The 27285-nt window shown below is 41.5% G+C and overlaps 1 protein-coding gene across 22 annotated transcripts in view; it reads right to left on the reverse strand.

Moving 5' to 3' along the window:
• Positions 1 to 27285, reverse strand: part of CDH13 (cadherin 13) — a 1387059-nt gene that overhangs the window by 120820 nt on the left and 1238954 nt on the right. For all 22 annotated transcript variants that reach the window (XM_049110659.1, XM_049110644.1, XM_049110650.1 and 19 more), the window contains one exon: positions 26394 to 26534. In XM_049110659.1, the coding sequence (XP_048966616.1) occupies positions 26394 to 26534 (141 nt within the window). The remainder of the gene's footprint in view (positions 1 to 26393; positions 26535 to 27285) is intronic.

Raw genomic sequence — 27285 nt, forward strand, 5'->3', positions numbered from 1 at the left:
GAGGAACCCATCTTCCCGAAGGCTTCTATGAGCATCTTGGATTTCTAAACATTAGGGACCATTTGCTGCCACTAAGAAACGTCAAGATCCAAAGCAGGTAGCAAAAACCAAAGGAGAAATATAAAAGCAGGAACAACGGCGGCCTGTATTTATCCAGTCGTGGCGGTGTGTCTGGCGTTGGGCTGAGCTCCCCGCACACTGTGCCTCAGCTGATCCTCACTACAGCCTGAGGACATAAGGAGCATCGTTTCTCCCATTGTATGGGAAAGGAAAGAGGTAGAAATCCTGATAATATTGCAGTTCAGTGTGTGCATAATGTGATGCTGTTTTTGTAAATAAAAAGTTAAGACTGGAGAGATGGGAAGAGGAGACACCTGCAGAAGTTTAACCGAATGTTAACAGTGGTTATCACTCAGGTGAGTGGAGATGCGCCAAATTTTTGTGTTACGTGTGTGTGACATTTAAACATCTCTTTTTACAGTGGAACCAAATTACATTTTAATCAGAAAGATATCATTTTGGAGGGAATAATATGCTATTGAATTCAAAGTGCATGTAAAAGCAAGTCATTTTCTGAAACATTTTAGAAAAAGAAGAAAGTGGGAGGAATCGCTGTCCTAGGATGCTAAGCCTCCACTCCAGAATATATAGCTCCAGAATCAAGATAGAGTTGTCCTGGTGGAGGGAGACTCGTAGCCATCCATGGAACAAAACCGAGAACCCAGAAATGGACCCACACAAACATGCCCAAATGATTTGTGACAAAGGGATAGTTTCAATTCAAAGGAAGGATAGCCTCTCCTCAAATGGAGGCAGGGCAGCTATGCATCCACAGCTAAACACACGGCCTCAAGGCTAAACCTCACATCTCACATCCAAATGAACTCAAAATGGATCATGGGCTCCAATGTAACACATAAAAATACCAAACTCTTAGAAGAAAACACAACACAGAAAATTTGGGGGATTGAGAGCTAGATAAAGTGTTCTTAGGGTGGACAGCTAGAGCATCATCTATTTAAAAAAAGAATGATAGATTGGACTTTATCAAAATCAAAACCATTTGCTGAGTGAGAGAGCCTGCTTGGAAGCTACGAAGATAAGCTAAAGACTGAGGAAGACATTTGAAAGCCACATTCCTGCTGAAGGACTTGTATATAAACCACATAAATGCCAGTCAAAACTCAGCAGTATATAGAAAAAAAATCCAATTAGAAAATGGGCAAAAGACATGATCAGACATTTCACCAGAGGGAATAAAGGTGACAAATAAGCACATGAAAGGATGTTTAATGTCAGAAGTCGTTGGGAAAATGTCAATTACACTCAGAATGAAATATCGCCACGCACCTATGAGAAAGGCTAAAACTAAAGCTAATGGTGAGACCAAATGCTTGTGAGGATGCGGACAAACTGCACTTCTCAGGTGTTGTCTGTGGGGGCGGGGATAAGATCACAGTCCCCATTGAAACAACTACTTAGGTGTTTCTTATAAAACTAATGTGCACCTGGGGTGCCTGGGTGGCTCCGCTGGTCGCTGGTCGAGCATCAGGATCTTGATTTTAGCTCAGGTCATGATTTCAGTCATCAGATTGACGCCTACATTAGGCTCCGCACTCAGCAGGGAGTCTGCTTCTTTCCCTCTACCCCACCCCCCACTTGCGATTTTTTTTCTCTCTCTCTCAAATAAATAAGTCTTAAAACAACAACAATAACAACAACAAAAACTAACATGCGCCTAACATGTGATCCAGCATTCAGGTTTTGGGCATTTATCTCAGAAAAATAAAAGATGTTTACACAAAAACCCGTACACGAATGTTCACAACAGTTTTATTTGCAATACCTTCAAAGTAGCAACCAGTCCGATGTCCCTTGGTGGGTGGGTGAATGGTTAAACAAACTCTGACATATTCACACCATGGAATACTACTCAGACAATAAAAGGGAATAAATATTGATAAGTACAACGCCTCTGAAGGCTCTCAAGGGCACTCTGCTTTATGACAAATGTCAGTCTCAGAGAATAACATAGTGTCTGATTCCACTTATGTACCATCCTTGAAATGGCAAAACTATGGGAGTGGAGAACAGACTCTTGATAACCAAGGGCCAGGGTCAGGTGGAGGGGGAAGGTAGGTACAACTATTAAAGAATACCAAGAGGTATTCTTGCCACTTGTGATAACAGATGAGTCCTGTATCCCGGAGGTGGTTGTTGCCCAAATCTCTGCATGCGATCAAGTGCATAGAACCCCCTTTCCTCCCCTCCACCACTGGTGGAAACCGAATCAGCTCTGGTGGACAGCATGGTGCCAGGTCCACCTCCTGGTCTCAGTATTAGTCAATAGTTACAGGAGACATTACCACTGGGGAAGCTGAGTGAAGGGATCAAGGCTCTTTATGCACTGTTTTTTCAACAGCTTATGTGTCTGTAATCATTTAAAAATGAAAAGTTAAAAAATTAAGTTGCTTTTCTATATAAGCCTGAAGATATGCATTTTGGGGCTATGTGGTCAATTCTGTCAATGTGGAGCTGGACCAACTCGTTCATGGTGGAGTCCACTTTGTAGTTGAGCTCCCGCACATTACACAGGTCAGAATCCTAATTCAGATGCTCCCCATTTTGAGTGGCAATGATTTTTAGTTGAGAGAGAGAGAGAGGAAGAGAGAGAGAAAGCACTTCCGAAAGCTAGTAGGGGTCCCCTATAAGCAAGTAGCTCAAAAAGACACCATTTCCCCCTGAGTAAATAAGATCATAACAACAGAGAAACTAAAATCTTTCAATGGAGAAATGAACCCTTTATAAGAAGCCACCCCAGGTAATATGAAAACAGCCTTTCCTAATCTGGCTAGCTCGGCCTTTCAGAAGACTACAATCACCATGTTCAAAGCCATACTTTTCAGACACTACTTTTCAGAGTAAAGAGAAAAGGAATTTTTTGACACCCAGAGCCAACATACACAATGGGACAATTCTAGGATTCTTGGCTAATAAAATTAACTCAGGAGCAGCCTTTACTTAGCCAAGAGCAATGGGCTATCCCAAATCAGTGTCAGTAATGTGGGTTCAGAGGTGACAAAATGTCATGATGTGGCTGACCTTGAGGACAATTTGTAGTCAGCTGTGCGATGGACCGGCTGTAACATGGGTACCTCCTCTAACTTGCCTAAGTCTCAGCTTCCTCGTCTGTGAACAGGAAGGACTAGTAAAATCTACCCCATAAGGTCAAGTCGCAGGCACTGAAGCCACTCTGCACACCGTTCTGCACAGAACTGCTGGCCATTGTCATCAACACCCCCATTTCACAGGCAAGGGGATGAGGCCACAGGAACTGGGAAATGTGTGTCACAACCAAAAGCTGGCTGACGGGTGATGGAGATGGCACCAGAGCTGAGAGTCCCCTGTTATCTAAACCACCCCCACATGTTACCCCACCCACCCTGCTCAAGGACAAAGCTGAGACTTCAAAGGGATAAAGTTGGTCCTTCTCGTCAACCTGACAGTGTGAACAGAGAGCCCAGCGAGTCCAACCCCTCCCCTACCTCGTCTCCTCCTTGGATTCTATCTCAGGAGATGCCAAGGGTTGAAGTAATTGGGTTCGTAGTGTTTTAAAATCCTGTACTCTCAAACTGTCACATTCCTGTCAGTGGCACTGGTTCTCTTGCTGGAATTTCAAAGCCCCAAAGCAGCCTTGTCGTATGGACAGCTTATCTTATTACTTTGCCCAGCTGGTGAATGATACTTTTAAATCTTCTTATTTGGGGGGATGGCAGTGTCTGGGAACCATGACCTTGACGCATGGCTTGGTCGAGCAGAGACGAAGGGATCGCCTGGGGCCCCATAGCCCATGAGAGCCCACAAAGTCATCGGTGGCAACATGGCCACTTTAACCAGGGGGCTCTTGACAAATGCAGAGACTGGGCTCTGGCAGGAGCTGTTAGGGGTCACCACAGCGGGCTCCCTCCACAAAGTTTTACTGTGCGAACGCTGACAAACGGCACTCCAATGGCTCCTGAGGAACCATCTCACGGCACATCTCGGTGTGACTTTCCTCTTTCCTTCCCTCCCAAAGTGTTACTGCTCTTTGGGGAACTTGCCCTGTTGACATCGTGCACGGGAAGCTATGTGTTCACTAAATGAAAGAACTCTATCATTTTTATGCCAGTCTTGCAGACACCAGCAGAGCCTACCTCCCCCCACCCCCGCCTTGGAACGTTACCTGGGAAAACGATAAGGCAAATTTGAAATTACAGAATGGTCATAGAGCTCAAGCAGATGAAGTTAACATGATGTTTTCCTCCAAGCAACAGGACCATGGAAAGAAAAAACAAAACAAGACAAAAAAAAAAAAAAAAAAAGAAACCCAACAGTGCTCCAAATCTTATTAAGTCATAAACCTGAGATACATTTATAGATGCAGGGCAGATTTCCATGCCAACCTAGAAACTCAGGCAAGTTTTACTGCCCAGTTACCACAGAATCTCATAAACAGAATTCTTCAGGGAGCAGAGTTCTGTCAGATAACCTGAGAGCTTCATTCTGTATCCTTTCCAACTTGCCCTCGCTGATTGCATTTGCTGGCTGCAAAATGCCTTCCTTACGTTTCCCTTGAACCATGCCAGCCAACTCAAGACTGAGGAAGGGGAGGGGGTGCTCTGTAATTTTAGCCCACATGGTCACCGGGGCACGGATGTGTCTCTGGGATGCTATCATCATCATCATCATCATCATCATCATCATCATCGGCTCTTTATTGGGCCATTTGCCAGGCACTATGCTCATATATTATTGGTCTTGACAATACCATGCTCTACTTAATCCTTACTCCAAGATGAGTACATTTATCTGCATTTTACTAATAAATAGACCGGATCTCAGAGAGGTTAAGTAGTATGTCTAAGCTCACACAGCCAGAAAAAAGTGGCAGTGCTGGGATCTAAAGCAGATCTGGGATAACACATGGGTTTTCGGATCTTGGCTAAATGTCTATTAACACGAGCTGACTCTGTTCATTGCCACCCACTGCCAGATGACAGGGAGCACATGTGACATAAAGGTGATGTGAGGGTTCTATGAAAGGTGGAAGCTAAGATACATCTTGGTTACTGACACTGAATTTAAGTCCGATGGTCCTAGACTATCTTGTCTACCTCTGCAGATTCTAGGCTTGTTGGAAGTCCCCTTTCCCTGCAGCCGAGGGGCCAGCTCAGCAACGTGATCTTCTACATGGATGGCCAAGGAGCTTTCCAATTGGCTGCTGGGTAGTTCCACTGCTTTGCTCCCGTTGAATGGCCTTGAAGAGATGGGATTTAAATTGTGTCGAGGATATTAGTCCAAAGTGAATGAAGTGGAGAGTAGACTTCTCGTTTATGTCCCCAGAGTGATAAATGAGGGAGTGCAATTTTTTTTTCTAAGGCAAAGAAAATGGGAAACCAACGTGGATTTCAGACACATGAGAAATAGCTTATGAATTTAGATGATAGCTCGGCAGAAATAAATTGTACATCTGTTCATTCATTTTAATAAAGTGGAGGGATGGCATGCTGCTGGAGCCCTTGGAGAACCCTGGGTTTTTAAAATTATGGTCCTATAATAGTAGCATTAAAATTTGTAATGCAGCCAGTGGTTTCTGAATTGGAGGGAAAATTCATTTATAAAATAAAAGTTCAGACTTTGGAATGTAAATGGGAAAATGCAATTTTTTCTTGGCCAGATATGAATTAGTCCTGGGAGGGTACTACAACATCTTGACCATAAAATATATTTTTAAAATCTTATGAGAAAGTTTTCAGACTGCTGACAAAACTTCTTTGGGCAATCTCTATTTAGGTAAATTGTGCAGGTATGAAACATGGTTAACCAGCTTTGTTATTTCTGCCTTGAGCTTGGTGCTTTTTTGTACTAGGGCAATTATAGATTAGTGTATTTCCATTTGAAATGAGTCTAGTTGGTTACAAATACAAAGATCACTTTTACACAGCAGCAGAAACACAAGGGAGAGAGCTTTTATAGAGCAGCAATCACCAGTTACCATGAAAATTTACTTATTCAACAAATAGTATTGAGTTTCTTATTACACGTGAGCCCTACGCTTGATATTGGGGAAAATATAACAATCTTGATCTTGGGTTTCCTGCTGACTTTAAAACCCAGAAGCATTATTAAAATTTCTTCAGAAATAGGTGTTGAGCCCATGGAAAGCTTTTAGACAGAGGAAGCCATTTCAATTTATTTCACAAATCAGTCACTCAAGCTTTCAGGTGGGAAAGGAGTACAAATAAAGCAGTAGTGTCGACCGGCCATGAGTAACACAGGCCCAGCAATGAAAACCCCAGAATGCCTCGAATGTATTTTATTGGCTTTCTAATGAAATTCTGAATGGATATAGAATGACAGGTCCATAACCTTGCAAAGAAAAAAAAAAACTACGAAGAGATTGTGTATAGTCTTATAATTGAGGGCAATTAGCTATTGTCTTAGGTGGGCTTTTGCTCCGAAATGTAAGACATTCTGCCTCAGGTTTGTAGGTATCTAGCCAGTATCTGAAGAGGTCACAGGACAAGGGGCCTGAGATGTGACATTTCAATGGAGACAGAGTAGATATGGAATGACAAAGAATAAAGAATAACTGTCCAAGTTCCTCACTATGGTGTGATTACCTGCCAGACGAAGGAAGATGAGAGGCTCCAGAAAGGTTTGCAATTAACATCTTTGGTTAACCAAGACCTAGACTTGGAACTAACTATTAAGGTCAGGGGCCTCCTGGGAACTGCATTTTTATATAGCTTTGTTGATCTATATCTAGTTTCTTAGACTGTGTTCCTGGAAGTGAGTTTACTGGATCAATGAATAGGAATCTTTCTAAGGTTTTGGATAATATCTGAGTCCAGATCTAGTCTTGAGAATGGCTCTGCTGCCTCCTCCAATGGGGTCTATTTTGAAATGGAAATAGGGGCGAAGTCATCTGCTGAGAAAGGGAGAGGGGACAAGAGAGTTTTAAAGAGAGCAGGGACCAATGGAATATTACTCAGCCATTAGAAATGACGAATACCCACCATTCACTTCGATGTGGATGAAACTGGAGGGTTTTATGCTGAGTGAAGTAAGTCAATTGGAGAAGGACAATCATATGGTTTCACTCATACAGGGAATTTAAAACATAGTAAAAGGGATTATAGGGGAATGGAGAGAAAATGAGTGGGAAATATCAGAGAGGGTGACAAAACATGAGAGACTCCTACCTAACTCTGGGAAACGAACAAGGAGTAGTGGAAGGGGAGGTGGGCGGGAGGTTGGGGTGACTGGGTGACAGGAACTGAGGGGGACACTTGATGGGATGAGCACTGGGTGTTATACCATTATGTTGGCAAATCGAACTCCAATAAAAAAATACATATAAATTTTTTTTAATTAAAAAAATAAAGAGAGCAGGGAGGGTAGAGATCACCCCCACCCCCACAAGTAGCTGTTTAGAGTCACACAGAAAGAATGGAAGACCCCACTCCACCTGGGTTAGGAAACCATGTGTTCAGGACTTGCACTCAAATATTACCTATTGACTCACTCATCTTTAGATCCCCTCCATTACAGTGCCTGGCTTTCAGTAGGCGCTCAGTTAATGCTCGTGGCATTCCTTGTGTCAACTACTTCCTAAGCCCTTCCACAGGATCTCGGCCACACAGGGACAGTCGCGTGATTCACACAGTCCCCGGGGCAGCTCTGTGTCTGCGCACATCCCACTGGCACACGGTATCCCTGAGTTTCCCGGGCCGCTGACATCCAGTCCACCCTCAGAAAGGTCACAAAGGTGGAGAGTAAGAAAAAGCCAGATGCTGCATGGTAAAATTAGCTGAAGAAATAAAAAAAAAAAGAGCCCAGGAGGACGAAGTGCACCTGTTTGGCCACCAGTGACCTGTGGCCCTGGGTTAACCTCCTTTGTGGTGCCGTGTACCCTGCCCACTTCTGTCATGCGCTCTGGTGCTATATCCTGTGGCCCCACAGCGCACCCACGGGCTCCACCTCACTTTGTCTCTTCAGATTTGCCCCCCAGGGCTGAGGTGGCTTCTAGGGGAGGCCCCAGCCTTTCCCTCCTGGGGCGCAGGGACACCACTGCCCCTGTGCCAGCAGGGATGACAGGCCAGCTGCGCTCCTGCTCAATGTGAGGCAAAAAGAACGAGGGAGGGAAGTGGTGGAAATTGCAAAGAGAAAAGAATTTATTTCTTCAGGTTTGAGAGGTAAAGGACAAATCCTAAGACAGGTGGAGCCACGTAATGGGCTGGGGTCTCAGCAGGGAATTCTGCTCACAGGGGTGGGGTGGGTGACCCCCAGTGGGTGGAAGGGGCAGCGGAGGGAAGGAATCTGCAACAAAGACATCACAGGAGACTCACCCACTGCACAGGGTGGGAAGGGCCATCCTCTAAACACATGTGCATCTGAGGCCTGGGAACACAGAACCAATAAACCAGTCTGGAGGAAGTTAAGCATCTCCTGAGACTGTGGATCTTTGAAGAGAAATCGAGGGCTCATCATTTCTGTTTAAAGTATAAGCATGTGCACGCACACACATTTTATTTAGGTGGGGCACATGATAACTTACAGCACTGTGTTGGTAAATGTCTAACCACTGACTCTTCAGGGGAGAAAAAAAGACCCTGGTTTGGAGCTTGTGCCAACTTCTGTGTGTCATACCCACCATGGCTGGCTGCAAGCTGCCAAGGTCACATTACTGCAGGCGGAGCTGGGGAGAGATGCTCAACCAGCTCTTGCAAAGCTGGTGCAAGGCGGCCCCAGTGCACGCCTGCTTATGATGAGCAGGTGACAGGAACGGATTCCCTTTCAAACAGGCTCTACAGTGGATGGAAAGTGTAGTTGGATCTACAGACATTCCTTTCTTGGGGAATCACCTCACCTCCTCCCTTGGGATCATGCTGGTGCCTTCAATCAGTCCTCACTTTCCTTCCTCAGAGGTGACCAAGTGACCTGGGGTGGGCCAACCGCCTCATCATTTCCTGGCACTCTGTGTGGACTGAGGTGGTCTTGGGACCTAGTAACCAATCAAAGTCTTTCTAGGAGATTAGTCTTTGGATCTGGGCAGCAGGTTTTATGTGCTTCTTTGTACATAAGTCACGGGGACGTGAGCTTAGGGCGACCAGAGGCCATCTTACCTGACACGCGGAGAGAGCCTACTGGAGGAAAAACCCAACAAAGACAAACAAGCACAGCTGAGAGACAGAGTGACAGCTAGATAGTGTTCTGATGATGCTCTCAGAGCCCTGCTGGCAGTCTGGGGTCACAAAGCCCTTAAACCTCCCTGGGGATGGGTACCAATGTGTTCCCCAGTGATGGGAACCAATGCGTTCCCCGGTGATGAGTCCTGTGCATCGCCTTGTGAAGGGAGCCAATGCGTTCCAGGATATGCTCGTGTTAGTTCAAAGTGGGCTTCTGACCTTAGCAACAAAACGAGTGCAAGCAGAGGATCTTTAACTCTGGAGAACTAAAAGCAGATATTCTCGAGGAAGAGTGAGCCTCTAGTCTCAGCCTTACTCTAATTGATTTGTCTTTTCAATTTCCCAGTGCTGAAGGAAAACGGTATTTTGACCATTTCTATATGAGGCTGGTACAAGTGGTCAATTCAATTTGCTGGGGTTTGTTGAGGCTTTCCTCTGAGCGACAGGGCCCAGTGCCGATCATGTGGGAGGCCAATGCTTGGCTATTATAAACCAGACAGCTAACTGGTTCTGGCTCTGATATATAGATCTACAGCGCCGAATTGAACCTGTGTTAAACCATGCATCCAGGGGCGATTAGCAAAGGCATCTGTTCCTATTTGCAGAGCTGTTGGGAAAGAGCGCTGTTTGTTCGATTTGATTTAATGCAACAAATATTCTTTGTGCCCCTTCTGTGTACATTGCTCTGTGACCAAAGGGGGACACTGTGACAAATGAAACTATATCTACCCTCAGGGAGCTCCAGTCTGGAGGAAGTAGAGGTGGGTACCTCATAATGTTGATCTAGCTCATGCTGGGAAGGAATGCTGTGACTGGGACAGGAGCAAAATGCTGGAGAGGCGCCAGTTAGAGAGAGCCAGTTAATTCTGACTGGGAGATGGGGGGGGTGGGCAGCTTAAGGAAAGTGCATGGCTGCCCCAGGCCTGTCACTGGGGGAACAGACTCATGGAGGGTGGGCCACTTCTCTAGCCACCCCCCACCCCCACCCCTGTGTGCTTCTGCTATATGCCCTAGCTCCAGCTCTTTCTCTCAGCTCCTCCAACGCCTCTGGTGTGCCTCAGGGCATTTGCGTCCGCTGTGTTCTCTGCCCTGGGTGAGCTATCCCAGACACTGTCTCTTCTCACTTTAGTTGGCAAAGCCAGTATTTAAAGGAGGAGACATTACTTTGCGACTTCACCTTTCCAGTAATGTAATGTCACCTTTCCAGACTAGGTCATGTTCCTAAAGCTCTCAGAACTCATCTGTGGGATGTATCCCTCTTGGAATACTTTAATGTCTGTCTTCCCTGCTAAGCCTCAAGAAGACCAGGACTTGTTCATCTTGTTTAAATCTCCAGCCTTTGGCCCCACTGTGTTGGATTAGCATGTGGTGAGTGACAGTGCTGAGACCACCAGCAATGCTGCAAACTCAGAGCAAGTACATCAAGTGCACAAGGACTGGTGAATGTGGAGAAGCACATTATCTCATTAATGACTATGGAACTGCAGTAACGACAGTAATAAATTTAAAAGATTTAAAAATTGTTATCAGTGATGACAGACTAGTATAAAAATGACCCTTGTTAATGAACTGAAGTTTTTCTTGCTTTATAGGCCTTTCTTCGAATTCTCCAGTGAGCAAAACCTGGATTTCAATCATGAGATCTAATAATTGGTGTAACATTATAAGCCATCCACAGTGATGCGGGAAGATTTCAAATTAGATGTGCACATACGTGTATATAAAGTGGAACGGTCGGTCCTTTTCCAGGAATGTTGCTGTGCTCAACAGAGAGTCCTTGGCCCTGTCGTTTGGGTCTCTAACAGGCTAGCTTGTCGGGGGCCTGGCTTCCTTCATTTCTGAATCCCGTAGAGCCAGAACCATGTGTAGAAAGTCAGCAAGTGAGTATCGCGTACAGGTTGAGAGCTGAGCTCTGGAATGAGGCAGTCTGAGTTGGCATGGCATTCCTGCCACACCACCTTGTAACCTCAGGATGTTTCTTAACTTCCCCGTGCCTCGGTTTCCTCATCTATGAGATGGGGGTAATGAGAGTCCTTATGTCATAAGGCTGTTGTGAGAAATGATTCATGATACCTCCAGCCTTTAGAACAGGGCTTCACAGATAAGCACATAATAACCACTAGCTTAAAAAGGGTGGTTTTAGGGATGAAAACATTTTCATCTATTCTTTGCTCATAAGAGGTGATTCTTATGTTTGCCACTGGACCTATCAAAATAAAGATATAAGGCTGCCGATCAAATTCATTGGCTATTGAAAAATCTCTCTCCCCTTTTTTGATTTGAAGAAACTGTGGAGTGAGAGGGAGTAGCTTTAGACTCATCCTGGTGAGACCAGAAGATACTCCTGAGTGTGAGTGCAGTAGCTAGACGCAGGGCTTGCTCAAAACACCATCCTGACTTGAATGGAGAGGCAGATGAGGAACAGGAAGGTGGGAGAGAGTGGGGTCAAGTTTGAAGTGTTCAAGCAGAGCTGGAACAGGACATTATGCACCTGGCCCAGGTGCACATGTACAATGAAAAAAACTGGATAGATGCTCTCTGAAGAACAGCCCTGGCAAGGCATCCTAGAGAGCTGACCTGAAGGGCAAGACCAGGGAATGAGGATATAACAGCTGGGCAGAATTAGGCTGAAATGCTCTGAGGATAAGGTCTACTGGCACTGAGTGGAGGACTGCTAACCCTTTCATAGTGCAGAAACAGTTTAGTGCAGAGTTGAGAGCATGGGATGTAGACTCTGGGCAAGTTCCCACACCCATGAAATGGGTGGGACAGGAATCGTACCCCTCTCAGGGCTGGCAGGAGGAGTGAATGACAGAGCATATGTAAAGCTCTTGGACCCTGTGCAGCACAAAGCAAGGGCTTCCAGGTGTGTGCATTGGCTTCTGGATGCTTATCTAATGACAGAGGATGAAAGAGTGGGTCCAGGGAGGGTTGGACAGGTGGAACTTCTGATGGAATGATCAGTCTTGCCTTTGAGAAGAACCCATTACACATTTGCTCTTGTTGGTGGGAAGTCTGCTCCATCAAAAAACATCTCTTCAAATTTGCAAAGAAAAAGGAGATGAAAAGTTTGGAATCTCAATATCTAATTCCCCCTAGACCTTGGGAAAGGGATCACCTTGCTTAGCCTTTGCTTTCTCATATACACAAGGGTGACAATCACAGCCTCTTCACTGGACTGTCACTGGCAGCCAGCGACAGAGAGTTTATGGAGTGTGGATGGGCTTCATAGGCTTAAAGTTGACTCTTTGAATGTCTAACAATGGTCCCTGGGACTGGTAATTGTTCCCCATCTGAGGATATAGAAGTTGGGGGTCACGTGTGACAGAGACATCTTCCCTAGGAGCCTCCTGACCAGTGATTCACCTGTGGAACAACAATATTCCTGGGCAGCCCAGGGGTTCTAAGTCTTGATCTGGCTCCTGTCACCTTGTCTAGGCCCTGTTCTGTCTCGTGCTGCTCCAGCCACACTGCATAGCTCTCAGTTCCACAAGAAAGACATACTGTTTCCAGAATTGGAGTCTTCACGTGGACCCTCTGCATTTCCCTGAGTCTCAATGTTATGGGTTTTAATTTGTGTCTCCCCAAAAAGCTATGGTAGAGTCGTAACCAGCAGTGTCTCAGAATGCCACCCTACTTGGAGATAGGGTCTTTAGAGAGGTGACCACGTTAAAACGGGGTATTAGAGTGGGCTCTAATCTGACCAGTCCTTACAAAAAGGGAAAATTTAGACCCAGACATTCACATGGGGAGAAGGCTGTGTGCAGAGGAGGGCAGAGATCAGGTGATGGACCTGAGCTGATAAAGATTGTAGATTGCCAGCAAACCACCAGAAGCTAAGAGACCAGCATGAATAGAATTTTCCTTAGAAGGAAAATAGAGACACTTTGATCTTGGACTTCTGGCTTCCACTGTCAGAGAATCAATGTCTGTTGTTCAAGTCACACGGTATGTGGCACTTTGTGACAGCAGCCCCTGGACACTAACACAGTCATCATAAATGCCACCTCAGAGGAGACCTCCCTGCATGTCATGGTAGGTGTCCACATGGTCCCCATCTGTGGTGATTTCATTCCAATCCATTTTGTCCCTAGGGGCCATCCAAAGCTATTTTATGGCTGGTTGTCCCCACACTAGATTGTAACCCATGAGGTCAGGGCTATGTTGTGCTTGCCACACTGTATCTCAGCCTAACACAGTGCATCGCAAAAAGGAGACATGGGATCCATGTTTGATGGATGGGCTGGTGAATGAATGAACAAATGAATGAATGAATGAACTTTGAAAAGCAACAGTATAGCATTATGGAGTGTGATATGTCAGCACAGATACATTCAGGTAGGGCAGGCTGAAGAGGATTCTTCTCATCACTTGCTACGTTTTTAAATCTGGGCAAGCCAACAGCAAAGAGAAAAATGCTGCCAACAGTGGGAAAATGGATATTCAGTCTGTAACTGAAATAGATTTTAGTTTGGAAAGAAGTGAACATGTTAAAATCAATTCTGGATTATTTTGTCCAATCGCGCTTAGAAAAATGAACGTATACAGAACTCTGGAGCTGTGGGATATTTCCTTTCCTTCTTGTTTGTAAGTTCACGGTGTAAGTGGAGCCTGTCCCCACTCCAATGATTTCTTTATGCATTATTTATTAACATTCTCCCTCTCTATCCCTCCTTTTCTCTCTCCTTGACCGGTAAAGAAGTATGTTTAGGGCCCCCTGCAGTCTATGTAGATTCGTTTATTCACTTCTGGGAAGGAATTTAATCTCAGCCCTCTTGGCTCTCAATAAACCACAGTAAAATGATAAACCTCAGGAATGTTCATGACTTTTGTGTCACTGTAGGGCCTTGATTTTCTTCACTGGTAGCAGCATTTTGTGCTGCAGCAAGACTGGCCTAGGATCTGCTATCTAGCTTGAGCGGCATCCCTTATTTTGAAAACCAGTGGGTTTTCAGTGGGTCGGATGAGATTCTTTCACAAGTCCCCTCAACAACATGACATTTTAATTTTTCAATGGCCTCTGTTGCTTGCTGTCCAATATGTTTAATTTATCCTCTCATTTGCCTCTTATTTGGTCATATGCTGCATGCCAGGCTGGGTGCTGGGGCCAGAACAGAGAACAAAAGAGACATGTGCCCCTTCTTGTGGAGTTTACATTCTCTTTTGGGGGAGAATGACAATAAGTGAGTAAATAATCTAACTATATGGCACATTAGAAGATCAATATTATGCATTACCTATTAGAATAAAAAATATATACATATAGGATATGAACCTATTAGAATACAACAAATAATAGAATATTATACATGTGACACTATATAGAATATGGAATAGGATAATATTTAATAGCATATTAGAAGCTGAGACACAACAGACTGTAGTATCTGCTGCATGAATAACAAACTCATCTCTACTTAAATATTTGATGTTGTCCCTGTGCTTGACTCTACAGGCAATGATGAAAAGGGTGTGCCCCCATATATTAAAGGAGATACTATATGTGCACATGATTACACAGTAATGTGATAATATTGTGCTGGGAGATGCCTAGTGTGTGTAGAAACAAGAAGAATGAAGCAACAACATTCATGGGGGATTTATAATTCGGGCATTGCAAGATAAACTGAAGTTTTCCAGATATAAAAGAAGAGAAAGACATTCTAGAGAGAAAGCAACAGAATGTACATGGGCAACAGAATGCACAATGGCACTGAGACATGCCAAAGGCTGGCATTTTGGGGGGAATAAATAAGGCTTCAGTGTGACCTGAGATGACCAGGTGGGTGATATTTAAAACCATCCACACATAAGACCCAATGATCTTATTTCTAACATTGTTCAGTACAAAACAGTGGCCAGATGCAGTGGGGCCTTGGACACTTCACTCTCCAACATGTGCCATTTGGTTGCCCTTGGCTTTCTGTTTTTAAACTGGTAAGTTCTCATTCTGTAAGCTGCATATGGAAGTATAGTGATGCTATATTCTTAGAGTTTAAAAAATATATATGCTTGATAGCTTTGCAGTTGTTGCTCTTAGTGTAAGAAACTATATTTGAATAGAAGCAGATGGATGAAGTCTGTAGAGACCACCGTGCTATGGAGTGGCCCAGTGGTGAGACTCTGCCAGCTGTAGTAAAAAATTGCTTTTATTGCCACTGAGTGGCTGGTGACCCTCAGAGCATAACCAGAGGGTTAGTAGAAGTATGGAATTTGCAGAGGTTCACACAAGGATGGTGGGGATCAACACATCATGAATATAATTATAAAAGAGTGATTAATGCAATAAATCATCTGGCTGTCTGGTCTACCTCTACGAGAGACTTGAAGAACTAGCCATGGGGCAGATTACATTTTTTTTCACTTAAAAAAATCCAGATGTTTTGACAGCACGTATAGTTTCTAATTGGCACAGGCATTTTCAACAATGCAAGATTTCTCACCCTGCTGTCTATGAACAATTAAATTCAGGAAAGCACACACCACTCTTTTCCTTAGCTGGAAGTCTCCTATTTGGATGATGGCTTCTATTTATAGAGCACACTTATATTTGTACAAATGCTTCCCTTTACTCTCTTTTAGTCAAGAAATCCAGCTGTAGACCTGCTGTTGCAAGTACTTTTGAAATTTGAACACTAGGAGATTCAGCTGATGATTTCATGTTTTTCTATGACCTTTGTGCAGGAGAAGAAAGCAATGAACTCACCCTTTCTCAGTGAAGATAAATGGAGGACATGGGTATTGGCTGCTTTGCAGCTAACCCCTAGTTAATTATGTGATGGGATGTTGGGAATGCAATTTGCCGTAGATGGAGTTCCCAGAGTCCTTGGGCCTTGCCACCTTGTGTTGGCCCAGATGAAGATGGACCAGGAACAGATATAGTCAGAAGTGATGTTACTATTTGCATAGTTGGAAGTCAGTGGTACCTGTGCACTGAAATTACTCTGTTCTCTTTTCTCCAAATATTCTATTTCCATACATGTTGGGATTCCCCACATCACTACACAAAGCATGGGATGAAAATCCCAATGGTGTATGTTCGGTTTTATTTAAAACTTCAGATACTTAGAAAACTGTCAGATAGGTGATTTCACAGTATTGCCAGAGAAAGTCTCCTATATTTCATTATGATAGCTATAAAAAGCTTCATAGGAAGAGGGAGGATGGACTATTTGGAATAAGATTTAATCACCTTTAAAGATTTATCTGGTTGTTAAAATGTCTTAGACTCCACCCTCCAGAAAAGCTACTCAAGTCAGGTAATCAGGTAATTGAAATGGGTTTGATCTTCTAAGCAATATGTGGTTGGCTTTCTGGATTAATCTCTATTGAGCAAGCAGAATGTGTAATTACATGGTCAGCGTTTAGACACAGGCACGTCTGGATTTAAAGGGGTCTCCTACAGGAAGTAAACTCTTAGAGGAGGAGAGTCTCGTTTAAAGCACTCACTAGTCACTATATTGCACGGAACCCTGGAGGAGTGGATAAATCTATTCGCTTTAAATAGACTTTTGGTAAAAGAAGGCACAAAAAGGTATTTCCTAACCACCAAACAACCACAAATAAATGAAGCTCCAAGAGTTAAGGAAATTCCAGATATTTATGTCAACTCAAGAGTGAGGGACTCACAAAGGGAAGCTTGCCACTAGTGATGTAGCTCAACTTTCTTGCAATTGGAGTCACTTCTTGGTTACCAATAGGTGACATAAACATTTTAAACTTTTCACTGACATGAGTTGATTTTGAAGCCAGCAGTAAGAGAAGATATGGGTACTGAGAAACTATTTCATTATAGTTCTTTAATCCATATTTTTAAGAAGATATGAGGATGTTTTGTGCCACAATGAATTTCATATTTACATCTACTGCTTTTCCCTGATGCTCCAGATTAAAAAGCTGATCTAGATTTTTTCCTTGTTGATGGTAATTGGTGCAAAGTACTCCTAGACCGACCCTGAACTCTAGAATAACTTGAGAATATGGATATAACACAAAAACTCCTACCTATTTAAAAGCACTGGAGAACTATCCAGGCAGCCAGAACTTGAGAGTCCAGATTTGTGCAGAGAAGGAAGCTCACTGAAGTGAGGCTGATATCCTATGGGGTTTTTACCCAAAGGCATTTTCTTAATTGTAGTGGCACAGGGACAATAAGTTAAGGATCTGAACCAGAAGTACTGGCTAAGCTGCCAGGAAGCCAAGCAGAGCTTTCAGCAATCTTTTGAGAAGACCATTGAAATTCAAGGTCTCTGAGGTAGAGGAGCCCTTGTAAACATACCAGACTTTCAGTGAGGACCCCAGAAAGGCTGCCTCTGAGGACTAAGGGAACCCAGGAAGTAGATTAGCCCTCATAAAAGGCAAACTCAACAATAAACCAACGCAACCCTAGACTTACTGAAAGTCATCTTTTTCTACTCTTATTGGTTTCAGGAAGTAAAAGTAAATCCTTTCTGGAGGAATATAACACAAGAATTCCAAATTACTTTAAAATTTTTTCACATACGTTCTTCATAATTGCATTAAAAATAAATTCTAGGCAGGCCAAGAGACTATGACACATGGTCCAAAAAATCAAGTGAAAAATACTGAAAATAGAAATAGACTTAGAAGTGATCTTGATACTGGTTATCAGACATTGAATTTAAAGTAACTCTGAGTAAAATATTTAAAAAAATAGACAAACTGGAAAATTGCAGCAGAGAATATTACTCTATAAAATAAATTCATAGAAATTATATTTAAAGTACAATAGGTGGAATTAAGAACTTGATGGATGGGTATAAAAAATTTGACACAGCAGAAGAGAGAATTGGTGAACTGGAAAACAAGTCAACAGAAGCATAGAATATATATATGTAATTAGAGTCTAAGAAAAAGGAGAAAAAATGGGTCAAAAGAAATATTTGAAGTTATGTTATGAAGTGAAATGCTTAGAGAACAAGTATGAGAAATACAAGTTAAACCATACCTCAGCATGCCATGGTAAAACTGTTGAAAAGAAAAGGCAGAGAAATGTTATGAAAAGCAGCTGAAGAAAGAGCTACATTTCTGTCATTGGAGAAGATAGTAATCCTGAAAGCTGACCCCAAACATCAGCTGATGTTAGAAGTCAATGAAACAGCCCCCTTAACGTGTTACAAGAAAATAATTATCAACTGAGGTTCTGCATCCAGTGAAAATAAATATAAAAAATTCAGGTAAAAAAGGTGATAATAATATATGAGAGAATTTTCCAGCAATAGACCTACACTATTTTTAAAATAAAAGGGAATTCTTTAATCAGAAGGAAAATTATCCCATGTGGAAACACAGAAACATGAAGGAACAAGTAATAATACAAAGGGTAAATAAGTGGATATTTATTAAATAAATAATATTTTTGTAAATTGTATAATATGTATAGAATTCAAACATGACAATAATATCTTAAAAGATAGGAGTGGGATAAAGGGAGTTCAAACATTCTGAGGTCCTTGGAGAATCCAGGAAGTGGTTAAAATGCTAATTTATATTAGGTTCTGTAAGCCAAGGATGTATATTTCAATTTCTCAGAAATTAGTACACGAATATGAAAATGCAGTGTAATAAGTTATAGCAGAATATGAAATGATAAAAAGTGCTGGATTAATTAAGAAAGAGGTGAGAAACGAGAGAAGAACTATATATGAAGGTGCTCAGATAGGAAATAAATATTAGGATTAGTAGATTTCAATGCAAATATATGGTCTTGTCATTACATGTAAATTGAAAAAATAATCCAAGTAAAAAGACTAGGATTATCAGAACTGATAAAATAAAATAAAAACCCAAATAGACATTGCTTATAAGAAATGCACTTTAAGGGATACTTGGGTGGCTCAGCTTTTGAGCATCTGCCTTCCACTCAGGGTGTGATCTGAGATCCGGGGATCGAGTCTCACACTGGGTTCCCTGTGAAGAGCCTGCTTCTCCCTTTGTCTATGTCTCTGCCTCTCTCTCTCTGTGTCTCTCATAAATAAATAAATAAATAAATAAATAAATAAATAAATAAATAAATAAAATCTTTATTTTTAAAAAAGTTATGCACTTTAACATAAGATTACAGAAAACTTGAGAGAAGAAAGGATGGAAAAAATAGAGCATAATGACACTAACCTTAAGAAAGCTATAGATGAGGTAAATGTTAAAGCAAAAAACATTTCCATAAGTAGAGAGTAAGTTTTGTAATAACAAAAAATCAAAACATCAGGAAGAGAGAACAATTTTAAATTTGTATGCACTTAATAATAGCTTCAAATAGTCAAAGGAAAATTTGATACAACTAACAGGAAAAATAAATATAGCTACAATCATAGATATAATATTTACTCTTTCAGTAACTGATAGAATAAAAGATTAACAAAATATGCAGAGGATTTGAACAAAAACGTTAACTGTAGATTTCACAATGTTTTCATGTGCATGTGGGCTATTTATCAAAACCGATGATATTCTGGGTTGTAAAACAAGTCTTAATAAATAGCAAAGGACTATAACCATATCAGTATGTTCTCCAACTACAGTGGAATTAAACTAGATGTCAATAAATTCCACAGCCCCGGTGCCCAGCGGTTTAGCGCCGACTTCAGCCCAGGGTGTGATCCCGCAGTACCCAGATCGAGTCCCATGTCAGGCTCCCTGCGTGGAGCTTGCTTCTCCCTGTGCCTGTGTCTCTGCCTCTCTCTCTCTGTGTCTCTCATGAATAAATAAATAAAATCTTTTAAAAAAAATAAATTCCAAGTATGTGGAATTAAGCAACACACACTTAGGCAGTGGTGACTGAGAGGGGTTTTAGAGGTTTCTGAGCTGCTGATCATGTTCTATTTCTTGATTTGGATTTCATGTTTAACTCTTGGATCATAAAATCACTCAGTAGTTGTGTACTTTTTTTGTATAAAATTATATGTTAACTTTTAAAAAGGCCATAAAACTTGAGTAACTTGCAATTTAGAAAGAAATTTTGGAATATTTTGTTAAAATAAGTAAGCAATTATAAACTCCTAATTTGTAGCAATATTGTAGGGGATATTGCTCAATATTAGGGAATTGAGACAGAGTTCAGATAAAAATTTAGTGAATGTTCATAGCAGAATTATTCACAACGGCCAAAAAAATGGAAGCAGACCAAATGTCCGTCAGTGGATGAATGGATAAACAAAATATTGTAAATCCATAGAATATTATTCAGCCATAAAAAGGAATGATGTTTTGATACATGGTACAATATGGAGGAAGCCTGAAAACATAGGTGAAAGGAGCAACTCACAAAAGGCCACATATTGCATGACTCCATTTATATGAAATGTCCAGTATAAGCAAGTCCATAAAAATACAAGGAAGATGAGTAGTTCCTAGGGGTTGTGGGGAAATGTGAACAGGGAATGACTGCTAATGGGCATGAGGTTTCTTTGGGGTGACTGAGTGTTCTGGAATTAGATAGTGGTGATGGCTGCACAACTTTGTAAGTCTACTAAAAAACGATGATTTTACATTATAAAAGGGTGAACTTTATGGTACATGAATTATATCTCAAAAAAGTTATTAAAAATACTTAATGGAATGTGAAGCAGAAGTGGCAAAGTTAAGGAATGAAATAAATAGATGTTATCCTGACATCATTTGGCATTAGATTGTTCATTAAGAGGAAAAAGTAAATTTTTAAAGAAAGATTTTATTTATTTATTTGAGAGAGAGAGAGAGAGAATGAGCAAGAGCACAAGAGCAGAGGGAGGGATAAGTAGACTCCTCGCTGAGCAGGGAGCCCAACATGGTGCTCGATCCCAGGATACTGGCATCATGACCTGAGCTGAAGGCAGGCACTTAACTGACTGAACCACTCAGGTGCTCCAGAAAAAGTAAATTTCTAGCACAAGAAAGAAAATAGCTCCTTGATTGCCTGATAAGCCAACTAATGAAGAGGATTGAATCATGATGGACACATTGGTAAAAGACTTACATTTCTTGTGATTTTACCTGCCATGTCAACACTAATAAAGGTAGTATAAAACTCTTAATATGCCCTTAGAATAAGGATATGAATGACCCCCGTGGATGACATGATTAACAAGTGTCATCAGTTTACACAAGAGCATTTGAAATTGCATAGCTACATATATTGTATATAATTATGTGTGCGTATGTATACACACTTTATTTTTTTTTTATTTATTTATTTTTTTAAAGATTTTATTTATTTATTCATGATAGTCACAGAGAGAGAGAGAGAGAGGCAGAGACACAGGCAGAGGGAGAAGCAGGCTCCATGCACTGGGAGCCCGATGTGGGATTTGATCCTGGGTCTCCAGGATCGCGCCCTGGGCCAAAGGCAGGCGCCAAACCGCTGCGCCACCCAGGGATCCCTGTATACACACTTTAATGAGAAACCTGATATTTTCTCAAATTTAACACTTCAAAATTTACATGAGTTTTCCATGATGAAATCTGTTGTGAAGGTGAAAAAAATATGTTTCTAAAATCTCAATAATACAGAGCAAGTTTCTATCAACACTACCAGGGGAAGGCCTAGGCTTTTTGTTCTGTTTCTAGAAGTGATATTACATAATTATTAGAGACAACAGAGTTTGATGTCAAACATGTAAAAGTAAAGGCATTACAGGGTGAATTAGCCAGTTAATTAAGAAAATATTTGTATTAAAGAGTCCAAAGAAAAATAAGATTCCCAAGGCATCAAAATTTCTGAAGATCCAACACTGGTTTTTAGGGATTGAAGACTGGCCCTCCACACTCACTTGATAACCCATGCAAGCATCTGCCCATGGCTCAGTTTCAGCTTCCTGGCTACATGCTCGTGCCATTTACCTTCACCCCTCTAAAACCACAGTGTTTACTCATCTCTCATCTGCCAGCTGGAGGACAGGACCTTTAAGTATTATGCCATTTTTATTACAAATGTTGTAATGTGATACTTCAAACATAGCAAAAGTTCCCTTAGAATTCATCAAATAGCCAAAAAAAAAAATATCCTAAGTTATTAAGTTTAAATCACCAATCACCATATTAACGTAAAACCTGAATATTAACGTAAAACCTGAGTATTAACGTAAAACCTGAATGTTAATATTAATTAATTAATATTAATATTAATTAGAAAAATGAAGAAAAACTCAAAGTCTGAAACTAACATTTAGTTGAATCATTATGTAAAATCTATTAGGAAAGCTCACATATGACTCTCTACAGGGAGATAAGAGCTTCAAATACAAATTTCATGAAAGTCAATGATTAAAAATTGATTTCATATATCAACAATAAGTTTAAGTATGACTTTGGCTATCATATCCAGTGACACAGTTTTAATGTTAAGATTATCTTCAGGAAGCATTTTTAGCAAATCCTGAATTATTGAGTGCTTCCTAGGACCATGACCAAAAATAAGAGAGATGGGGCCTTGCCCTTCAGCAAGCTTATAGTCCATGTAAATAAACACAATGGAAAAAACAGATGAGCTGACTTTGCATTGAGAAATTACTTTAAAAAATAACCTTTAAATTATCTCCTTCCTCAGTAACAACTCCTATACTGTCCACAGCAGCAACATGCCAACTAAAGATGGAGTTCTCAGGCTCCCTTACAGATAAGGGAGGCTAAAGAGATGCAAGCAAAAGTCGTGTGGGTTTCTGAGGAAGCTCTTCAAATGACATTTACTTAGGTGGCAGGTCCTTCTTTGCCCTTCTCATTTCCTTTTTCTTTCTTCCTATTATATGGACATAATGGCTGGTGCTGCAGTAACCCTATTGTACTAGGAGCCATCCTCAGAGAAGGTAGAGAAGAAAGATAAGAGGAATCTGGGAAGCCATGAGGATGTCATGACTTCACACACTGGTCTGGGGACTGTCTACCTACACACTTTTATGTGAAAGAAACCATACCTCTACCTCATTTAACACAGTGTTATTTCCAGACTCTGTTATTTGTGGTCACAGTATAACTTCTTTCAAACAGATAGCAAAATTAATATCTTTACAGACGGAAGACCACGTCAAAAAGAATGAAAACAAACAAACCAACAAAACAACCATACATTCCTATGAACTTCTAAAGAAATGTTCTAATATAGATATAGAAACTTATATAAGACAACATCTTCCTGGATAATTTTTCTAAACATCCTCAAATCAAAACGACTACTATTTCCATCCTGGAATGATTAAACCTTGACTTTCATCTCTAAACACTATTTCAGCTTCAAGATCCTAAGTGACATGTTTCCTCTCTGTTCCTCGTGTATCCTATTGTCCTATCTTTTCCACATCCCAGAGACCACTGCACTGGGCTGAGTTCTCTTCGGGTGTTCTCCATCCCTCCTTAGCAGATGTGTCTTGGCCTGTTTTGCTTCTGTTCATAGTGATGCATTTTACTGATTCTGCTATCTCTCCTCCAGAATTTCTTCTCCCCTTGAACTCTAGGTTCTTAACCATTGATTTCAAAGTGCTTAATTAATCAGGTTCATAGATCACATTAGAGGAAAACAGCAGCCTTTCAACATGGGGAAGAGATGCCCCTTTGGATTAAGAATGTCAGTTGACCTTTTAATTTTAGAAATATTATCATCATCATATCATCATCTTGCTCAGCACCACCATCTTGCTCACCACCATCTTCTTCATCACTGCTTTCATCCCACCACTGTCCAAATCATCACCTTCCTCAACCCCACTGTTCTCATTACCAACACACTAGAGAACAGTTGGTGACCAGCACTATCTAAATGCTTTTCATCACCAGCTCATTTCATGTTCCTAAGAACCTAATGAGGTAGGTTTTATTGTCAGCCCCATCAATAGGTGAATAAATCATAATATAGATGATTAATATTCTCATATCCATGATGGGATTTGAATCCAGTTCTGGTTCTAGAGCCATCTCTTGCCCTCTGTGTTATATACTACCTCTGGCAATTCTGGCATCCAAAATGTATGAATCCCTTTTCAACAACAAAGAAATCAGTCTTTTAGGAATATGATAGAAAATCTAACTGTGAATTTAATTTGTCCATCATTGGACAAAGACCATTTTGGGACATCTAATATCCAAGAGGGAGAGTTTGATGTATTCCTCTAGTTTTATTTCTTATATCTCTGTATGAGCTAAGACATCACTTTTGCCCTGTGGGAATCTCAAGTCTTCTGTCCAATGTCCATTTGAAGAGAAGTTCTGTGCCTTTGCCAATACCCACAGGTGAATACATTTTCCATGACGCTACTCAGTGCCTCTTACTCTTCACTTCAGATCGATGTTAAGTTTTTCCTTGAAGTCAGTGGTATTAACAACAATACAAATCTCTCACTCATGGTATTTGGTTTGTGACTAGGTACACACTTATTTTTTCCTGAGTCACAGAAGCTAGATAGAGCTGCACTGAAGTAACTAATTAGTCCCACACGCCTGGTAACATTGATATGTCTTCTTATTTTATATTGGGGTTATGCAATTTTAATTTTCATTACTATGTCTATATTGAATATACCCTTTAGCACTTTTTTGGAAATAGCTTTGGAAATAGAAATTTTGTAGGTAAACCAGTATCCCCAGTGAATATCCCATGGGACACCAGCTCAGTGAGCCATGATGAGATGACCCAGGAAAAGTTATTCCCAGGGCCAAAGATGTCTAAAAAACCCTATAGACTATACCTGCCCCTCTTAGAGAAGCCAAGCATTTGAAAGGCTTCTAGAAGTGCTTCACCAAAAGAAATCTTTTTGCTATTCAACTCAGTGTTCCCCCATCTAGCTGACCCTGAAGTCTTCCCTTGCCCCACAATCATGTAACTTGTGGAACTAGTTTTTTGGATACCAATTTGGGCAACCCGGGAATAGTGAAAAATCTGTTTTAGCAGTCATAGGAATGTGTCATGGAAAACAAAAGAATGAGGCCATATCAGCTACTTTGGCCTCTGCCATGTTGAGGTTGGAATCCTGAGTGCCCAAGAGCTCCCTGGGAAAGGGGGTGGGTTACTGACCCTGGATGAGTCACACAGGCAGGGCTGCTTGGATGGAGAGGGCACTGGGGAGCCAGAGTGCCCACCTCTCTTGAGCCATCTGGAGTAGCCCTGGGACTCTTGACAGAGGGGTGGGGCAACTGCAAATCCAGACATAGGCTTTTTTCTGAATGTTAGGGAAGGAGGGTAGAAAACATCAACCATAGATAAGGAAGCACAACACTGCAGTTAATGGCATGGCTCACTGGTAGCTGTGTTCATATCCCATTTCTGTCGCTTATTCTTTCCATGACCTTGGAGCAGTTATCCAGATTCTTTGAGCTGAAAATAGCTCCCTTACTGGTAAAAAGTGGTTAATGAAACCAACCTCATGCAGTCAAATGAGGCAACGAATCAAAAGTGGAGTGCCCCGTTGTTGTTGGATGCACAGCAAAGGCTCAGCCAATAACAAAGGCTATCTTTACTGACTCTATGCTCTTGGTCAGTAAGAGGGGTGTCAAATCCTTAGCTCTGGCAGGGACGTCACAAAGAAACCATGGCATTAGCATATTTCCATCAGATGCATGGTGCAAATAACTTCCTAGTTTGGATACAAATTCAGAAACTGAATGTAATTTTGTGTACTCAGCCCATTCCAAAACATTGCTCCATTGGAATAAATGGGGACCAGCAAACATGATCCATAATCCTAAAAGCACAAGAGCCAAGAATAAATAATGGTTCTTCCGGACAAGCTAACTTGGTTGTTATTTATAAGCTCCTGGGCCACCTTGTTATTGCCGAGAAAATCTGCTTTACCTTCTCACTGCTGTTCCGTCTGGCCTCTCAATCTGTACTTGCTGAAAAAAATACTTATTGTTATGCTAAAATCACAATGGGACTCATATAACTCAGCGCTAAATAACACCCATAAAACTATGAAAATGGCACTTTGGCATTAAAAGTTATTTTCTTATGGACTTTAACAAGATTCAGTGCTTTTGTTCTCACAATGCTCTTTTCAGCTTTACATACACACAAAAGATACAAACATGAAAAAATATGAAAGAGCAAAACAACAGCCCCTCTCCCACAAGGAGTGTTTTGTTTTGCAAACTGGGAGCTAGCAGGGACTGCAGTACATGGAATTAATGCTGATCAGCAATCAGAGCTGTGACCAGCAGAGGTGGTGGGCGGTGGGCGTTTACCTCTTTCTTGGTGAATTTCGGAGAGTGATCATTTTTGTCATCGATCATGATTGTCGCTGTGGCTGTGCCTGTTAATCCAACATCCAGTCCAGCCATGTCTTGAGCCTCGATGATCAACTCATACTTGGGGTTTTCCAGAGTCTGTACAGCAAAAACACAACAGACAAGATGGGATTTAGGTTTGGGCTGCCACCTGGGATAGGTGTCACGAGGGCTGCTCCATGCCCTCCTCCATTAGGGCAGGAATCTCACACCCACAGAGCTTGCACCTGTTTTGCATAACTGTGCCTTTGGAATCTCTCCAATACAAGACTGTCACGATTCATAGACTGGCCGCAGTTGTTGGGATGGAATCTATTTTCTGTCCTTATTTAAAGGGGCATTCAGTACATTCCGGACTGTTTCAGGCTTTGGGCATACAATGAATGTTTGATGTATACACCCATTTACGTCATTTCACAGTGATCTCATGAAACTGATCTATATTGGAGGTCAAGGATGATGATGACATTGGGACAAAGATGGCAGCTCTAGGAACTCACATTTACTGAACAACCTGATAGCCAGGCATTGGATACTGGATTTTGTACCTAATCTTTCCAACAAGTGTGTTAGGGTGCATTAATGGTTCCCATTTTACAGGTAAAAAAAATCCCAACTGAGGTTTAGAGTCATTTCTTTCATGTTATTTGTAGTCATTTTGTCTTTCACATTACATTAAATTTGGAAAATGCATTTTAATCCATGAATATTTTGACAGCTATTCTGCTACCATGTTTAAACATTCAAAACAACTAACCAAATGGTCTTGATCCCAAGACTCATAAATAGCAACTTCTGCCTTTAAATTGTCTTTTGGGATGGATTTGCTTGTCTTGGCCAAAAGCACCCC

Source organism: Canis lupus, chromosome 5 (assembly GCF_003254725.2).
Source record: "Canis lupus dingo isolate Sandy chromosome 5, ASM325472v2, whole genome shotgun sequence".
NCBI lineage: Eukaryota > Metazoa > Chordata > Mammalia > Carnivora > Canidae > Canis > Canis lupus.